We start from the raw sequence: 19,694 nt of genomic DNA, 5'->3' as shown, positions 1-19,694 counted from the left end.
TGACACACATTCTTCTACAGAAGTCATTTATTAAGTTTAAATTATAAATGGTTTATACACATAAATAAAAGGAAATTGATAGCACAAGATAGATAAATCCTTCTCTGTCTTTCGTCCTCTGCAGACAGCTCTGTTGAATGATTTATCACGGTTCCTTTTTCAATGAGTCTCTCCAAATGCATGGAGAATATAGATGCATTCTCGATGTAGCAGTTGGCCCATTTGTTTTCTAGAAAACTGGCTTCCCTCTCACTTTTTAACCAAATAAAACACAGCATCTGTGTTTGCTTTCTGCCACCAGAACTTTTGCAGTAGGGACTCAGAGAATCTGCTGAAGGTCCATGTTCGTTCAAAGAATTTACTCAATTTTAACATTTTGTGCCATAGTCAGACACTAAGATGTCTGACTAACATATGTATTTATTCAAAAATAAATTTTCTTTGTTTAAAAATACATTCTGCAGAGCATAAGGCAGTATGCCTCTCAGTGAGAAAAAGGACTTTCAAACAACAACATGGTTTCAAAACAATACAAAATTATTTGTTAACAACAACAATCTGCCCAGAGAAGTAAAAACATATCCATTTTGTTCCTCAAAACAACCAGAAAGAAAAGTGGTTAGCATTGCTGCTGTCCAGCACTGGGACCGTGTGTTCAGTTCCTGGGCTGCTATCTGTGTAGACTTTGTATGTTCTCCCTGTGTTTGTGTGGGTTTCCTCTGGGGGCTCCAGTTTCCTCCAACAATCCAAAGACATACAGTGAGGTTAATTGGCATCTGGGAAAATTGACCCTGGTGTGTGTGTCTGTGTCTGCCCTGTAATGCACTGGCGTCCCGTCCAGGGTGTATCCTGCCTTGCACCCCTTGCTGGCCAGGAAAGCCTGTGGCTCCTGTATTGGATTGGATATAGTTTAGAAAATGGATGAATGGATAGTCTTTCACATTGCTGAACTATCAGTACTAATTAACCTCATGCTTCTGAGGAAGTCATTTCACCGATTTATTTATTTTAGTGAGAGAACCATTACAAGTCATTTTGGGAACAACCACTCTCTGGCAAGGGGCAACTTAGAGTACTCTGTTAAACTCAACCTGCATTTGAACCAGGGAGGTGTATAGAATCCAGAGTACTTATCAAAACCCTAGATGAACACAGGTGTACAAAACAACACCTGTGCAGAAAATATAACAACTCCATACAGACAGGGATTCAAAACTAGAATCAATTCCTGCACCTGTGAGGCGACAGTGCTAGCTACCTTACTACCATGCCACCCCATTAATAATATATAACTGCATCCAAATCCAGCCAGCCTAACAAATCGCTTGGGTTGCCTCAATAACTAATGACATTCTGGCTTTCTTTTGCTGAGGCAGTCACCTGTCAATGCAACAGCACTATGTATCAACTTCAGCATCTATCAGATACTGATAAGCAATCTGTTGAGGATGATACCCTCCTTTCTTTCAAGAAATGAATGGATGAGATCCTTGGATCCATTAGCTACCAAATGTGCAAGATGGGCCAAATGACTTCATTTATAACCTTTCTTACACTATGCCTCTTATGTTCTACCACTAAGAAGACATTCCAGTCCAAGCTAATCACATACTTTAGATGTTGTGTAGGAAGGAAAAGAAAACAGATTGGGTTGTTAAAAGCTTAACAAGTTAAAGGATTCTTGAGGCCTGGTTGTGTTTAATCAACTGCAAACTGCGTTGGCACTCATCACTGGCTTTATGAAACAACATTTCCCAAGAGGATTTGATCTTTGTTGCTCGTGCTATCTTGAATTTCTTAAAAAGGTAAAAAAAACATGTCCAACAAAGCTCACTTTCCCTAAAGAACATTTCCTTGTACACTCAAGGAAGCCAATGCATGAACACAGTGTTTTGGACTTCAGACACTGATAAGCATTCTTATATTTCCATGACAATCTAATCAAGCTGCAATTCTTTGTTTTTGATGGATAGAAAGTGTTATACAGTAAAAGCTCTGAGCAAACATTTCAGATATAGGAACGCATGTATTGTTATGACACATAATTTCTGAATCACAAGAGAAACCGGACAGCAAATGAGTGATTACAAGAGTGAGGGGTACATCCACATTAAGGCAGTGTTTACAGAAAATATGTTGCACCTGCCGAAGAACACACCTCAGGGAACACAGGAATTTAGGATATTACTACTTCTGGCACAATGCTGTAATGCAAGTCACACTTTTATAATGACAGTCTCTCATTTCGTATGATGAAGCAGATTGTCTCATACGGGTGTTAATATCTGAGTCTCCAGATCACAGTTATTTGCCCAATCTATACACATATTACACCTTTGTTTCCTGCATGTTCCAAAGCTCCTGATGCTGAAGGATAAAGGGAGCCCACTTAGCTACTTCCAATGTATTCAGCGAAATGGGTGGGTGAGAGGGTGTGCACTAATGTAGAGCTGTGATTGCATGTCCTTTGCAGTACTTTTGAATATTGAGACGATTTAACAAAACTCCTTAAGTGTCAGGCTGCACCAACAGTGTGAATAAGACTATCATTGGATAAGGTGCAACTTTTTACATAAGAACCTTTTGTGAATTAGGTCCACTCAATATGTTTGCAATGGTGAACCTTGTTTCTTAAGCATGGGTTCCGCTAAATACAAATAAAAAAGCAATTATATTTAACAGAGTCCATGCTTAAGACAAATGCATTAACATTACTAACATACTGAATTAAAATTCCATCAAAACTATATTTCTTTTTGACCACTTACACCAACAATACTATCATAATACTAACGTAATATTATTATATTAACACTTGGCTATCTAAAAAAGACGCGTACGTAGGGTAGACCCCATACTTTTTATGTCAAATAAACCCGCCTCTGTTCTGGTTCCCCCAATGAAAGTGTATCGTAAGCAACATTGGCTGATGGGCGTATTTTCATGAATGAATGAGAGCGGTCCCGGAGAGCAATACTCTGGAGACCTATAAAGAGGCAAGTGGCAGTCTTAGAAAGATAACCAGCGCTCGAAAATTAAATGCAGCATCTTCTGTCCTGCTTTCTGCGTGGGCTGGCGAAACACCGCAAGCGAGGAAAGAAATGAACACAGTGAAATGGAGGGTTCTTAGCGCTTCGCTGTGAATCTGCAGGAGGCGCGTTGTGCACTTTCTGAGACTTTGGAATTTACAGACACCGATTTAGCAGCATGTCTGCATTCTCATCTCTTGCTAATGCCTTAGCCGAAAATGCATGCGTCTTTTAAAGTTCACAGAATTGCGTTAGTAATAGAATGGCTGCCTTCTGTCTTTTCCTAGAGGGATGGCGATATTTTATCACCCTTACCTGGAAGCCCGGAGACTTCTGCACAAACTGCTGGTCATGCTGTCGCTTTGCACTATATGCGCTTCACTTTTTTACTTTCTGGGCGGCTGTTGCGAGACTGATATTGTTGAAAACACGGGCTTGGGGCAATCAACTCAGCTGTTCTTCACCGGGCGATACCACGAAAAGAACGTATCATATGATAGTAACTTCATAAACGCTCCCAGCTTGGCCACGGGGTCGCCGGATGCTGTAGGTACAAGTGCGAGAAGTCTGGAGACAAGCAGCCCAGGAAAGGACTGGGCTGCGGCACGGAGGCTACCGCAGGCTCTTATCATAGGTGTGAAGAAAGGTGGAACCCGGGCGCTCCTGGAGTTCCTGAGACTTCACCCCGACATCAGGGCTCTGGGATCGGAACCGCACTTCTTCGACAGGCACTATGCACGGGGTCTGAGCTGGTACAGGTAAACAAAGTTTATGCGTCTTTTTATCGCAATGCTCCATCTCACGTGACGGCGTCCCTTCTTTCTTGTTAGTCGGTTAAAAAAAAGTTAGCGATGGAACTAACCAGCACTGCATTTATAATAAAGTGAATATAGACTGTTAAATCTTTACTGCTTGTGGAAAGTACTTAGCTTTTAACCATATGTTCAGCCATATGTTTTCCGCATTTGTATTACGCCTACCACAGTCACAGTAAAGGCACTGATGGTATGTACACAAATGGTGAAAGCGCTGTCGCAAACATAATATTAATGTCTTATTTGATTTGATCATTTTATTACCATATATAATATATAGCAAATAAACTATAGATGTACAATATATAGAGGATTTGTACAAGCTCATGAATGGGCTGATATATATATTAAATTCTTTTATGTTCAGTAAGTAATAAAATCGTTAAGGGTCTACCACAACATAATTGAAAATTAAACGGAATTGGGGTATAACGTATTACATGCGCCGCGTTGTGCGTTATTGGAGAACGTGTTCTAGTTTTGAAGCATGAGTACATTAATGTTATTATTTGTGATGATGATGCACAAATTGTGTATTAAAAATTGTGTTATTTAGTAAAAACAAAGTTGTGCAAGAGGTTCAGCTCTACCTACATACAGTACTCCATTACAACGCAAACAGTCCTCAGAGCCTGTCAATAGCTGCTCCGGTAGTAGGAGTTCTTGTTTAATTAGCGGCGAAGTTCTGTCTGATGATACATTTGCCAGTGAAGTGCCTGCACGCCTACACTGCAGCGGTGTAGATCTCCGTTGTACAGTGTTTACAGACAGATTTAATTAAATTCTCAGCTCTGTTACTTTGACACGAAAATAACACCTTCGTTATGTGTCTGCTGTCATATTTTACTTGACAGTCCTAGGCTCGAACTATAGAAAATAATACTCAGTTCGAAAAAAGATCACGAGCAACATTGTTAAAATCAAAATTAATTTTTCAGATTACCTTTTCAACCATGAATGATACAGAATTAACAATCAACAAACTACTCCAAGACGTCTCTTAACATTTTTTATATTTTAAAATCTACAATTAAACAGCATGTGAGCAACATTAACCAGGTTGTGGAAAATCAAAGGACTGAGTTTTTTCTTTTCAACCTGTATCTTACCATGAAGCCTCTCCTATACATCAGTGATCGTCTAAGCAGTGTAGGTTGTATGTAGGTTAATGTAATGTGGTCAAGTTACTTGTCCAAGTAGTGTTAAAATATTCAAGAGACTGGGATTTCATATTTGTACTGTAGGTCTCTCTGTAAGCAGCTCTTGTCAAGACAATATGATACACCAGAAGGCCTCCAGTGTATACAGTACCACAGCTGGTCTTGGGATTGCAAGAGCAAGTTTAGAAAGGGCGACTTGAGGAAAAATCCAGAAAATGTGCTAATTCCTGGGAATCTTTCTATTTTTAATCTGTGGATATTTCTGAGGATGGACAGAACAATACTAACAAATCTTTCTGTTTATAATAATAATAACAATAATAACAAAAGTAACCACTTGAACTGACCCATTTTTCCAAAACAATCACTTCGAGGATCAAGATACAGTGTGTCTGCTTTCATCGTGACAGTTTTAATGTTTGAATCTTCAGCTGCAAGTTCTGGTTCTGCTCTGCTGTTTCTAAGAGCTCTCGATAGACAAGAACATGATATTTGTCTTACGACTGAAGCCACGCATCCTAGTATGCAGCTACAACAGCACCTCCAGGCTTTCTTCTCTCTTTGACCCTACAGGGAAGAAGAAACTTCTTTTCAAATGTACTTTATAGATTTTAATGTAATGATAATTTATCGATAATTACTGGTTAAAGGGTTTTAAACATTATTGTGAACAGTATTATTAAGTTTGAAAACAAGAGGAGGCTATTTGATTTTTATTAGATAATTGATATGAGGATCTTATTTCATAAAGAAAAGATGTTTCCTTATACATGACAGAGTATGGGCTTAAACAGCATGGCTGGGCAGCTTGTTCCTTGTTCCTTACTCCTGTTACCCTTTAACAATGTGCCTCATTTTAAATGCACTTTTACATACAGTAGTTTCTATTTGTATTGCCTGGCTTCACTAGTGAAAATATGCCATGAAAAAGTTTTCTTTTTTAACATGGAGAGTTTTAGTGGAGTTTATCATCCTTTCTTTCTGTTTGCAAAATGCTCATTTAAATGCCACTTAATGCTCTGTCAGTGCACCTCCTGAATACTCTATAAAACACTGATAAATGACATGACCACCCCTAGTTTCCACAGCTGCACAAAAACAGCCATCGTGTGGTTTGTGCCTCATTTAGCACCTCGACTTTCAAATAGGAGCAGAAACCAAGCAGAGCTCTATGTTTAAACATTGATACATTTCTCCTGGGCTTTTTAATAATTTGATGCTGAAAAACATGTTTTTCTCAATAGAACAAAGATGTTTGCTCCTTCGATTGGGTTTTGGTTATTGTTTCACACATCACTAGCTTAGTTTGACCTCAGAGATGAGCAGGGAGAGACCGAATGATTTGCTATTTGGACAGTGGTAATAAATTTCTGATGATTTTGAACATAAATTTTCTAGCAGGATTTCTTCATATGGCTAAGCTAAGAATGTATATAAGCTGGCATCATAAATCATTGGGCTGACTAATCAATAATGTCAAGTGTACCATAATTATCAGAATAGCAGGTCCTTTATATGCAGTATGACGTCCCTTTTGCTGGCTAAAATGTGTTTCACCTCACACTGTGTACTGAGAGAAAGGCTGTACACTGTCACAGCCATAGAGCCAGATGGACTGCACAAGACAGCATACAACTTGACATTATTATGGGTCCTACCAGTTGACCTTTAACCTGGGGTCACTTGCTCTATAGTAGATAATGATGTCCTGTGACTAGCTGATGAGCTCTGCACCTTCAGGAAAGTGATTGGACACAGTAGCTAGTGGCTAGTTGATCCGTCAACCCAGGCCTGTAAGATTACTGTATTGTGTAAGCTAAAATTAGAAATGGTGTTCTGAATAGTGTAGTGCGCAGGCAGAAGATAAATCACAGGGATAAGTCATTTTGATCTGACTTCCTCTAAAAACAGTGACCTGGTAAATTGCAGACCTCAGATAAGATCTTTGACAAGCCGGGGAGAATAGATGGAATCAAGTATTGTGCTTATAGTGTGTCTTCAATCGATTGCCCCCTAGTTTGACCTTCAGTTGATATGAGCAGTAAGGCAGTTAGGTTTGGTCAGTACAGATTCAGTTACAATTAGCAAGGGGCCCTATCCTGCAAAGCCATAATACTTGCACACCGATAGAGGGGTTATGTTTCACCTTTAAGTATTGCCGGTTTCATGAATGGGATCAATTAAATATATGCATATCTATATACATGTCTACATTTTTTTTCTTTATGGGTTAAAAAATGCCACTATACGCTGTGTGGTCAGCTGAACATGTGAAAAGATGAAAGAGGTCAGAGAGGCAACTGCAGCATGCTCTTTGTGGGCGTCGGTGGCTTAGCTTTTATTTAAAAAATATCATGTTACTGTTGAAGGCAGCTTTGGGTTACCTGCAACGTTTGTCATACTGCACCTTCTTCGATTAGTTCCTGGAATGTGTGGAGAATGCTGGAGCCTTCTGAAGTGATGCTATCAGAATGTACATTGGAGAGGAACTTTACTTTCAGAGATGTGATTGGTGTTTAGGAGAGAGCAAGCCTGACCCTGAGTTCTGCTCAACTCCAATGGTGACATGTACAAATCCATGAGTAATAAACTGAAGTACATCATGAATAAAGGACAATGACCAAATTGAATTAATTCTTTGCTACTGACATTTTTGTGGTCATAGTTAATCATTTTGCAAATGTCAATCAATGGTTTCTTTGAAGGAATTAAGGCTCTTAAATAAGTCATATCTGTCTTAAAACGGGCTAAGGTGGCTATCCTTTTTATTTTAGTTGGAATTTAAAAACTACAACATCCATATTTTAACATACATTTGATGTACTTGTATAGAAAAACATGTTTTGAATTTACCCTTCCTGATCCTGTTTTGATGTGAATGTTCCATCAGTAGAAGATGTCTGTGAACTCTGAATCTGGGCTTCATAGAAATGGAAGGGATGATTTTCAATGAACAGTGACCTTAGACTGCAGAGTCAAGGTGGATACTAGACAGAGTTCATCTCCTAAACAGCCATATGAGCATTCTGTGCCACTAAAAAAGTTGAGCTTTGCACAAAACCAGGTCCACACTCTGTAGAAAGTCTTCTGTGCAAATAATAATAAAAAACTAGTTTTTCACTTTCCTCACACATACTGTATATAAAATTATACTGTATATAAAACTCTTTATTGCTGGGCTGTAGCTGAATCATTATTCTATTAATGCATCTTACTCACCATCTTATAAATATATGAAACAGATATTTTATGTATATCTGTCAGGTAATGCTGCCTGTAAATATTGTTGCACAACAACCAAAAACTTTTTGGAGTTGTTTTTCTATTAAAGCAGGCTTTCCTATAATATATGAACATTCCTTACTTTTTAACACTTGAACAAAGGCATGAAGGGTTAGCACACACTCTGAAAACCATATCATTCCTGCGGAAATGGCCTGTCTTTTGGTTAGCTTATGCTGTTTTTTTAATAGAATTTTTATTGGCTTTAATTCTGTAGAGAAAAAAAGTGAAACACTTCGTATGAGGTGACAAATGCAACAATTCGGTCTGTACTAAGAAAATAAAAACCCTACTTATTTTAAAATTATATTGAGATGTCTAGAATATTTAAGTTTTATTTTTTGAACTTGAATGGGCATGAGTAGTGTGTTGCATTTCTGGGCAACTGTAGTATGTGTTGAATTTAAAGCAAATAAGAGCAGAACACTTTGTTAGTAAGGTTCGTGAATGTGTGATTTAGATTACAGGAACTTCTCTCTGTCAGCTGCAGTACCCAGCAGTGCACTGTGTAAAGTAAACAGGAACAATGAAACTGCGAGATAAGGCAGGTGTGAGCGAGTGGCTTGTTTAAGAATGTACATATGTTTCCGTTCGGTCAATCACTGGGGACACGCAGGCAAAATGGACTTCGCTGATTAGAAAAGATTTACTGTATGAAGTCAAAACAGGGTTTCTGTAAACTGGGGCCAGGTGCATCTCATTGCCCATGCTATCCTGTACTGTATAAAAATCACCATAAGGTCCAGACAGCCTGTTTTTAATTCAATCCTCATTAACATACCACCGGGAATTAGGAGCAGCACCATCAGAGGGGATCCCAGTGATAGATGGGTACTGGAAGTGGACAGGGCATGGTTACAACTGACTGGCTTTTTAATGGCCATTGTGCAACCAAATGGAAGGCAGGGTGTAACCCCCTCCCATATACCGGCACACTTCGTCTCCTTTGTATAATTGTATAACATTACTTTTACTGCTTAATCTAACATTGGATCAAGCTGGTTAAAATCAATACACAGCTATAAACTGGAAGCACTTAAACAGTTATGATAAAACAGTCGTATGCCTTTTTAGGGCCTGCTTTTATATGCTTTCTTGGACAAAAGGGACACATTAAGGAGTGTGAGATCCCATGTTGCAAATGAACATTTTAAATGAGCATAGATTTGTGAATAAAGTCACATTTGTCTCCTCTTTGCTATTATATTGTGGGTTTTTTTTACAGCATTGTGTATTCCCCTTGATTTTTGGGGGTGCACAAAAAAATAAAAGATGGACTGATTAGGAATTTGACATGAACGGGCCAGATGAAAATGTAAAAGGCTGAATTGACAAAAAAATGAAAAAGAATTATTATGCATTTTTTTAAAACAGCTGCAGGGCTTGCATTGTAGAAATGGTACAGAAGGCAAACGAATGCCTTGCTCTGCAAAAAGTGGAACTTTCTGTGATTATTTTGAATTGTGCATCATTCTTGCCCCATTCACAGCAGCCTCTGATGCTCTACCAGTACTGTATGTGTGTGTGTGTGTGAAAGAGGGGCAAACTCAGTCCCTCTGCTCTTGCTACTGTCTCACGCAGAAGATGAAGTAATTGCCCCACATCTGCCTCTGCACAGCAAGCTGCTGATGGGGCTCCACACTGTGTGCAGAGTCCACCTGCCTCCTGTTAGCCAGCTGAGCCCTGCATTATCATTCCGCCATCAGGATCAATACCCAGGGCAGAGCGAGAGGACCACTTAGCTCACTCACTATACCTCAGAGAAAACAGAGCGGCAGCGACCAGCCTGGCTCAATTAATGCAAGTTGTCTACTGTCTCCGAGTGGCAGCCATTGGAACAGCAAGGGGTGGAGGGAGAATGAACTCTGTTTTCTAAACAAAGGGCTCCTGCATCACATAAATATACTCTTGACATATTACATTGCATTTTCACTTCTTAAACTTCTATTGTATTAATTAAAGCATTAACTAAAGCAATCATTAATTAAAGCAATCATATTTGCAGTTTTTGTAAAGAGAAGGTTAACATTGTTTACTGTGGGTGTTTTCCTACCATCATGTCTGAAAGCAGATTTGAAGTGATTCATTTAGATTTGAAACCACAAGCCTTCTCTTACTTTGCCTCTCTTTTGTAATGTAACTCAGAATTGTTTTTAAATATGGAATAAGAATTTTACCAGCGATTCAGTTTTAATAGACAAGAAGGATGTGGTTTTCTAGTGTATAATGATGCACAGTCCAGAATGCCCTAGATGAGGTCACATTGCTTTTGGTAAGAAGTGACTACTCTCTTTGTTTGCTCTTCCCATATAGGAAGGTTATCTGTTTCCATTGGTAGCCTTTTCAAACAGATTTCTAAAACAAGGCAATTGGCATCCAATTAAAGCCATATTCACAAACAGTATTCTTTTTAACCTGCAGACTGTCAACAGAGGGGTCAATAGCAGGGCATTCTCACTTAGGCTTTGCAACAGCAATGATTGAATGAGCAAAGCAAAGGCTGATGTCAGGGACCAATCATTCTTGCTGGAGATACAACCCATTCAAGACTGACATAGAATGTTATGAAGGGTTTTTTGTTACTTTTTTCATGAAGTAATGAAGTAATACACTTTTCAATAGGTGTATGGTTGAGCTTTGAAATGACTTTTAATTCAACCTTCCAACCATATATTCAATCCCACAAGTTCTTGCATTTTATTGGCTGAACATTGTGAAATGTACTGCACTTTCTTTATGTTGTCCTAACTCAATAAAACCCACCTGAAACACACAAGATTGTATAACTGCAAACCCTGGAGCTTTTTTGTTATGCTTTTTTGTCATTATTCCGGCTGGTGTGGCTTTCTCTGAGCTGATGCATAGATAACTGCTGTGAGGGACAGAATTGAGTGCAAATGGAACTCAAGCTGATGTTGTTTCTAGTGCCCTGTTGCAAGAGAAAAGCATCATATTCTGTGATGACTGAATTTGTCTCCAAGGCTGATGTTCACAGCTCAGCGGCCAGATTGAGATGGTTCTTGCTAATGGCCTTTGCCTTTATTTCTTGTTTTCAACTGCTGCTGTGCGGCTCCTTTCCGACATTTGTGTCACATGTATCTGTGCTTGATCACAACAGTAGTAACAGCTGGAAAAACTCCAGCATCAGTTCACCGCACAGGGATCAGCCGAGAGGAACAGTGCTGCTTGTAGGGATAAATTGGTCAACAAAAAAGAAATCTGTGAATTATTGATGGGCTTTTCTAATAGACTCTTTGGCTTCCTAATGGGCATAGGTAAACAGGGAAGTCTTTTGGGTAAGTGCTTAGTCTGATGAAGTAATTGATAATGTATAATGGCCAGGGATTTGCTGCACCCCCCCCCCTTTGAAGTTCCAAAAGGCTTAATCTTGATTAGGAGTATCGATATGAGGTCACGTTGCACAGCATTTGCTGAACTGAAAGGTGAGACTCCACTGTGCCTCAGGACACTGAACCCATTAAGCTCTCCATCTTTCAAGTTTGCCTGCCTCGTGGTTGTCTGCAGTTCCCCTCTGCAAAACGACAGTCGAGTTTGATGTAGATGTTTCTTTTTTTTTTTTGCAGTCATTCTTTTTTCCAGCCCATGATTACATTTTAAATGGATTTCAACAAGCCTCATCAGAGCAGCTTTGTGTAAAATCTGGGATTTCTGTGCGTTCTTCTCAGATTAACCTCTGTGGTAAAACACAGCTGTTTATAGACATTCACATCCTCCCAGTGTTCCTCTGAATTCACCTACACTTGATTTAAAAGAGAGTTAAATTCTTGTGATTTTGAAAAAGCTTTCTGGGTTTCTGTTCTTACACTCTGCTATATTCTGCCAGAAAAACTACCTTATTTTATAATTATTTGCTGTTAAATGCTAATATTTCTTTAATTATGTCACTAAGGTCAGGTTTGAATTATCATCTCTTAGTAGGAGGTAAATATTGATTAAAATCAATTTAATCAATATTGTTGAAAGTTTTATTTGAAGATGTTATTTTAGCTCAATATAGATGCTGTAAGATCTGTGTTGCTGTTGTTTAATTTTTTGTTTGCAGTTCCCAAGTAATGTCTTCTAAAACATAGCTGCAACATAAATGTTATGTGTTTGGAACATGGCTACAGATTTATGTCTGAGTGAGTCACATAACCAACTTATGCCTTCCCTTAACATTGTCAAAGTCTTGCCTAAGATTTATCTAAAATACTGAAACCACATCCTACCAGCAACGTTTTGAAAACAGGAGGTTTTAATTTTAGCTGGGAAATCGAAAAGAATCGAATAAACATATAAAGGATTTATATCAAGACCTTTTACAGACAATATATCCACAGACAATTCCCAGTGCTGAGCTGTTTTTATGTGTTTTAAATAGATACAGAATTGTATTATGAAGTCAGAATATTTTTTAGGAATAAATTAATAATTAAAAAGCATGAACTTGACAATGCATGCGCCTTTTTGAAAGGCAGATTGCATATTTAAATGTAGTTCTGTGTGTTGTTTGAAGTCTAAAGCTCATTTTTACTTTGACGGCAGAAATAGCATTTCAGAGTCCTTCCTGATCAGTCATATAACTGAATTTATTAATGTTTCCCAAAAAGATAATCTTTGCTATTAAATCAAAATAAATTCAAAGCAAAGTTATTTTTAGTTGTAAATATCATTTATTTGAAATCAAAGACACTTGTCTCAGCTACTGTCTGTGTGATAAAGATACTGTAAGATTTTCCTGCGATCCAAGTAAGAGAGCACTCACAGCAGTGGGAGCACCACTGCACTGATGAGGAAAAGGCGAGCACTGACAAACAATTATGGCATCGCAAGGCATTTGACTAGCAGCTGCAGAAAGCCCATCTACAGGATGACAGTCAAATTAAGTGAGGTCAGCGAGAACTACAGGAGTCTTGAGATAGGGGAGAGCAGGTGTACATCAGGGCTTATTAGAATTCACCAGACTTCATCTGTGCACAAGCCACGGAATGTAGATTAGTCACATCTGCTGCCCATTGCCGTTCTGGAGGTGAGCAGCGTAACCCCTCAGTCCATTTGTTTTTCCTTGTATGTCAGTAACCTGCAGTGATTAATGCAGGTTGCACATCTGCCTGGCTGCCCTTATTACCAATGCACATTTAAAATACCACTTAGAGGACTTGCTACTAATTTGCTGCCAAAAAGTGACATAATGCCCAAGATACACCTACTACATTCTATTTAAAAGACAGTCTCCGTGCTCAGTGTCTCCGTGCTTGTGTTAGAAAAGTAGTCGTTGGTGATCTTGTTAGTATTGTCAGTGATAGTACAAACCTAGCATTTTCAGTCAGTGCTGCAATGTTTGTCTAACAAATTAGTGTTGATTTATCCACTTCAAGTGTTTGTGTGTCTGGATAAAGTTTAGAGAAGCTAACAGTCTTTGCTGCGAGAGTACTGATGTTGTACTCTGCTTTGTCTGCATTAGCAGCTTTTTTAAGAAAATGAAGTTTAAAAGATTTCATAAGAGAAGGCTGTACCCAGTCTTCCTCCACCACAGCTTTTCTACAGCGTACCTTCTGAAAACCCCATTTGTGATACTTGTTTTTTATGAAAAAAAATCCTGTTACTTAGGCAGCTTTGCAATGGCTCTTTGTATACTTTAATTAATAAAAAGCTGTATGTATTCTCACAGTGGCTGTCAAATCCTAATTTGTGCATTAATCAAGGAAAACAATAGAATTAAAAAAAATGCATTGTTTCAGCCACTAAGCACCTACTACAAGTGCTTCATCAGTGCTCTGAACAGTTCAGAAAAATACAACACAGTAACCTTGTGTCATACAAAGGCTGAACATTTGAGCTGTGTTCATACATACAGTATACATTCACATTTTAGGTTGCATATTCAACATTTCCTAAGGATTCTTTTCAGTTCATTCCTTTTGAATGTACTGTACGCCACCCTGAATCCACAATGCCAACACATACAGTACCATGGTAGGTTACATCAATAGTCCTAATGTATTCTGGAGCCTTGGCAGCTATGTTAGTAAATCATAAAGCACAAGTCACACTCAACACCTTTCCCCACCCTTAGGGAACGATAATGAATCAAGCTGACATTTGCAACTCCAAAAAACTGTCAGAATGTAATTATATTGGAACAGTAGCCATCAATTTCAAGGAAAAGTCTGCCTTTATTTAGTGCCACATCCTTCGGAAATACCAGCACATTCTTTCTGTTGCCCAGTGACTCCAACATACAAGTCATTGCAGTGGCAGCTCCGGAGTAACGGCCAAGCAGAGCATGATGCCTTCTGCACAAGATAAACGGATCGTTTCCTGGAAACAGGTGGACATGATCGTTTCTGAGTGAGGAACAGATCAATGCATTCTTGATCAATGCAGTATTTCTCAATGACATGGCATAGAGATACTGTAACTTGTCCATTTAGCTTTTTCCTTAAAAGTACCAAGACCTGTTAAAGTTAAAGTGTTCGGGTCTTCAAAATAAAGCGTATACTTTAATTACTCAACTGTCTAAAGTCTAAGAATCTTTGGTATGAGGTTGTTATACAACAACTTCACTGTGTACTCTATCATATTTAAATTACCTCAATAAATGGAAGTAATTAAATGAAGTTTGAGAGGGATAATGATAAGTCAGTCTCACACAGCTACCTAGTCGGTGCTGTGGTTTCCTACCACAGTCCATAGACATATTGGTAGGTTAACTGGTGTCTAGGAAAACTGGCCCTGGAGTGAGTGTGTGTTTAAGCCTGTGTGTGCCCTGTGATGGACTAGTGTTCCCTCCAGGATGTACCCTGTCTTATACCTGTTGCCTGCTGCAAAAAGCTCTGGCTCCCCAAAACTCTGAATTGGATAAAGTGATAAGAAAATGGATGGATGAATAGCTTAGGTACAGTATTTTGTTACTCCATCATTTGAAATTTTAAGAAACATGTCAGAATTGTACTCTTAGTACACCCCTGATATTCTCTATTTTGGAAGGAAGGTGGAAATTTCCACAAAAATAAATATGTACGTTTTTTTCTCTTTACAGAAGCATGATGCCTAAGGCTCTCGATGGTCAGATTGTGATGGAGAAGACACCCAGATACTTTGTCACTGCTGAGACTCCGGCTCGCATCTATGCCATGTCCAAAGAGATCAAGCTGATTGTGGTGGTCCGCGATCCCATTACGAGGGCTATTTCAGATTATACTCAGATCATATCCAAAACCCCGGACATCCCCAGCTTCGAGACTCTGACCTTCAAGAACAGGACTACGGGGCAGATTGATGCCCTGTGGAGCCCGATTTGGATCGGGATGTATGCTCAGCACCTGGAGAAGTGGCTGGCTTACTTCCCCCCGGCTCAGATTCATTTCGTCCACGGAGAGAGGCTGATCAGTGATCCGGCTGGGGAACTGGGCAAAGTTCAGGACTTCCTGGGCCTCCAGAGGATCATCACAGACAAACATTTTTACTTCAACAAGACTAAGGGCTTTCCCTGCCTGAAGAAGCCAGAGGGGAGCAGCAAGCCCCATTGCCTTGGAAAAACCAAAGGCAGGACACATCCAAAAATTGACCCGGAAGTAATCCAGAGACTGAAGGACTTTTATCATCCACATAACCTGAAATTTTACCAAATGGCTGGACAGGACTTTGGCTGGCAGTGAGCCAGTGTGTAAAAAAGTCTCTACTCTCATCCTTTTCTTTGAAAGAACCACTGAAATGCTTTAAGCATGTTATTCAAAGTGTAGCCAATCCTGCCCGGGAACATAGGCTTGTATTCAAATTGTATCCAATATTGCTTTGCCCAAATGAATCCTCCCACTGCAATGTAAAAAGTGAGACTTTTATGCTTCTGTAAAACAACAAACCAATGATTCTCATTTTTAAACTGTTTTTAAAACTTGTTTATTTATTTTAATGCCAGCAGCAATTAAAAATCTTTTTTCTTTTTACTGTTACTACTGTATGGCATTAAAATAAAATAAACCAAAGGGGAATCCAATTTCTGTTCTGTTGAAGGCATGGGGGACATGGCCAAGCAGAGCCAGGCGGACACTCCAGTAGTGGGTTGTGCTGTGAATTGGGTATCTGAATGGACAAGCTGGTATAAATGGCTTCTGACCCACAGGTGACACTTCCGTGGCTTCTGTTGGTTGATCTAGTGTTTGGAAAGAGGTGAACTGGTCTGTTTGGATCTATGACAGTGAGTCCAGTCAAATAAATGGTGTTTCGCAGGTGAAGCTCACAGAAGACAGCTCGGTTTATTCTCTAAAAACCAAGCTCAGGTTAATTGTCAAGTTCCATTCAGGAGATTGAGTAAGGAAAACAATTAAAGCTTGAGATTAACTTTAAAGGGGCTGATTTAGGGAAAATGGGTCATGATTTTGAATTTCTCTTATAAAAGAAAAATATACAAATCTTACAACAGTAGTATACATTTAACATAATTAGCACAATTGTGACAGAACAAATCAAGATCACCTTCCAAATTTGAGTTGCTCTCACTACTTCTCAGTAATAAAAACCACTGCAATAATGCAATGAAGCTAGAATCTTTGCTACTGCTTTTACAAACATAACCAGACATACTTATGCAAAGGGAACCAATTGTTATTATTATTATTATTATTATTAATTTCCTTATTTGCTAATCAGCACTGTGTTATCTGTATGCCAACACCACAAAAAGTTATTAAAGGTATAAAAAATTAAGATATATTTAATTATAAAATAATAAAAAAGCCAACAAAATACTTAGTCATTTGAATTACTTCATACATATGTATTTTGGTTCTTTAATGATAATAAAAATAGGTCATTAAGCCAGTTCCTACAGTATATATGCACTGACATACAGAAAGCAGAGGGTGATCTACAGCTTGAGAAGCTACTGCTGCCATCACTGACAACAGCACCTTTAATAATTTGGAATTACATAATTCCAAAGAAAGGAATCACAAAGGTGTCTAGCAACTCAGGGTGACACCCACTCATCCATTGACAGAGCCAGGCTCGAACTTGGTAACTCTCTGGTAAAGAACTTGGTAAGTCCTGTTCTTTAAACACTGGACAATAAACAAGGAGGCAGAGGCCTGCTTTTTGAAACAGATACAAGAAAAAAAACTTGATTTGGCTATGAGAGCATCCTTTTTCAGGAGCCCAACCCAGCTGGCACAGGGCAAAAGTAGGATGCCAGTCCATCATCAGGCACACCCACACATGTATATAGGGGGCAGCATGTGTTTGGGTGGAAAATGGAGTCCCTGGAGAAATCCCATGCAAACACCAAGAGGACATGGTGTGGTTGTGAGTCTGGAACAAGCTCTCCAGCCATTTAGTTGACGTCAATGGCCTGCATTCTTACAAGAAACGACTGGACAGGATTCTCAGATCAACTGACCACTACAGTAACTACCAAATGGGCTAGTTGGGCCAAATGACCTCCGCTCGTTTGTAACTTTTCTTATGTTCTTACATGCCAACTGTACTTGTAAAAACCAAGGTTTGAACTTGGGTTCTGTGAGACAACAGCGCTACCCACTGCATTACCCATGCTGCCTGCTTTTGAGAGTATTTCTCTCTAAAATGTATGTGTTGGAACTGAAGAAGTTGATCTTACATTAGATGAACAAGGAGAATTAGATTACAATCTGAAACAATTCAATACAGTCTATGTCAAGATTTTGAGGGGGAATTTTTCCTTTAGGCCATTTACATCCATAAGTACACCAACACCGAGACATTAGTCTTAGACTATGATTTAAAAATAACACTGACACAAACTTCCAGATGAAAATGGTGAAGGAATTAGACTAATAGGAAATTAAAATCCCATCCTTCCACTTCTGAGGATGGCTAGAAGTCCTAGGTCATTTCTGGCCTGCGTTTTGGGCATTGTGGCTACTCCCCCTGACCTGGAGGCATGGTGTTTAGGACCAGCACACAGGAATCCCCTTTTATACTGTAGGTTATTTACTCCCTTTCTGGTGAACCTATAATCCTGATCTTGCTTTTGCCTCACCAGATTCCCCTGTAAACCTAATTTTAAAGTAAGAGGGTATGTAACTAACTGTCCTGTGTTTCTCCCTTGTAACCTCACCCTTCATGGAAGTCTAACTCTTTCTCCCTTTTATCCATTAACCATAAGGGAAAGCAAACTCTCTTACCTTATAACATACTGGACAGCAATGCTGCTTCTCTCTGAAACTATATGGGAAATTTCCCTGGTCTAACTGTAACCCCAAAACTGATTCAATGATTAGACCCTTTCTCCCATGTTCGTTCCCTATTTATGGAGAGAAATGATGATCAAGCACAGCCGCAGCAGGTCTTACTCTCTCTGCCTCGTGCAAGTGCCTACACCCTTTCTCTCCCTGACTGGTCTCTGACACGCACCCCTGCAGCACAAGCCAACACAGACAACAGCTGCTCTGTTAGGAGCACTTTAATTAGCTGACAGGGATTCACCAGGTGACCAGGCACAATTTGCCAGATGCCAACAGGACTGGTGGCTGGGAGTTATTTTAACTCATCCTGGGAAAATGGTAGTTTTCTTGCCAGGACACTTAAAGCTGATTGGCTATCATAGTATTGTTATTAAAAAGCAAAGGAATCTTCTCCCTGTTCCACAACCATGACTGTAAGGCCAGAGAGATGTGCTTGTTATGGATCAGAAGGTTTTAAAGTTGAGGATAGCCAGTAAGATGTTGTTTTGTAGCTAAAAACGGAAGAGTGGAGATAGACTGTGTTGGCTCATCAGGTCAATTTCAGGATAACTTCAATAAGCCACCACCTCTGGGACTTCCAACACTCTTGACCACACAGGGGATTGTCAGTAAGAGGTGTATTCACCGATATCGTTGATACAAATGGATCAAATTGCCAGGGTGTAAATAAAATATCATACAAAACTGAGAAAGAGAAACACCCCCATATGAAGTTCGGAGAATGTCAGGGAGAAGCGGGAGAACATGATGTCAGTCAGATAAAGCCAGGCCAGTAATGCTTTAATTGTTAAGGAAGAGAAAAAAAGACCATATTCTTGACACTGATAAAATCTTGAATCTGCAAACCTTTTCCCCTTGCATTTGTTTTTAAAATCTTGTTTCGTTAACTGATAATTGCACTGAAACACAGATCTGGACCATTGAAGAATGCCACATAACACACTGTAATTGCGCCAACTCAGCTGTTCTCAGAATAAGAAATCATCAATTGCATACAGGCAGGAGATAGAAATATCACTTCACATGAATAAGACATCATTTCTGGGGTAGAAACTATCACACTATATGTTAATAGGCAAGTTTCATTATGTCAAGCTGTTGAAGCTGCAGACTAAACAAAGGACAAATAAATAAGGCTGAAAACAACAACTTTGCTTCACAGAGATGAATCAATATAATTTCTAG

At 39.2% G+C, this 19,694-nt stretch overlaps 1 protein-coding gene across 1 annotated transcript; it reads left to right on the top strand.

Annotated features, from left to right (window-relative positions):
- The first annotated feature begins 2,975 nt into the window (after positions 1-2,975).
- hs3st3l (heparan sulfate (glucosamine) 3-O-sulfotransferase 3-like) lies at positions 2,976-17,034 on the top strand. Its single transcript, XM_088927563.1, has 2 exons — positions 2,976-3,787; positions 15,329-17,034. The coding sequence occupies exons 1-2, from the start codon at positions 3,321-3,323 to the stop codon at positions 15,945-15,947; spliced, it is 1,086 nt and encodes a 361-aa protein (XP_088783689.1). The 5' UTR covers positions 2,976-3,320; the 3' UTR covers positions 15,948-17,034.
- The last annotated feature ends 2,660 nt before the right edge of the window (positions 17,035-19,694 follow it).

The sequence above is a fragment of the Atractosteus spatula genome, chromosome 11 (genome assembly GCF_055471065.1).
Source record: "Atractosteus spatula isolate fAtrSpa1 chromosome 11, fAtrSpa1.hap1, whole genome shotgun sequence".
NCBI classification, from domain to species: Eukaryota; Metazoa; Chordata; class Actinopteri; order Semionotiformes; family Lepisosteidae; genus Atractosteus; species Atractosteus spatula.
Note: the sequence above shows the minus strand (reverse complement) of the source record. Positions and strands in the feature narration are given on the sequence as shown.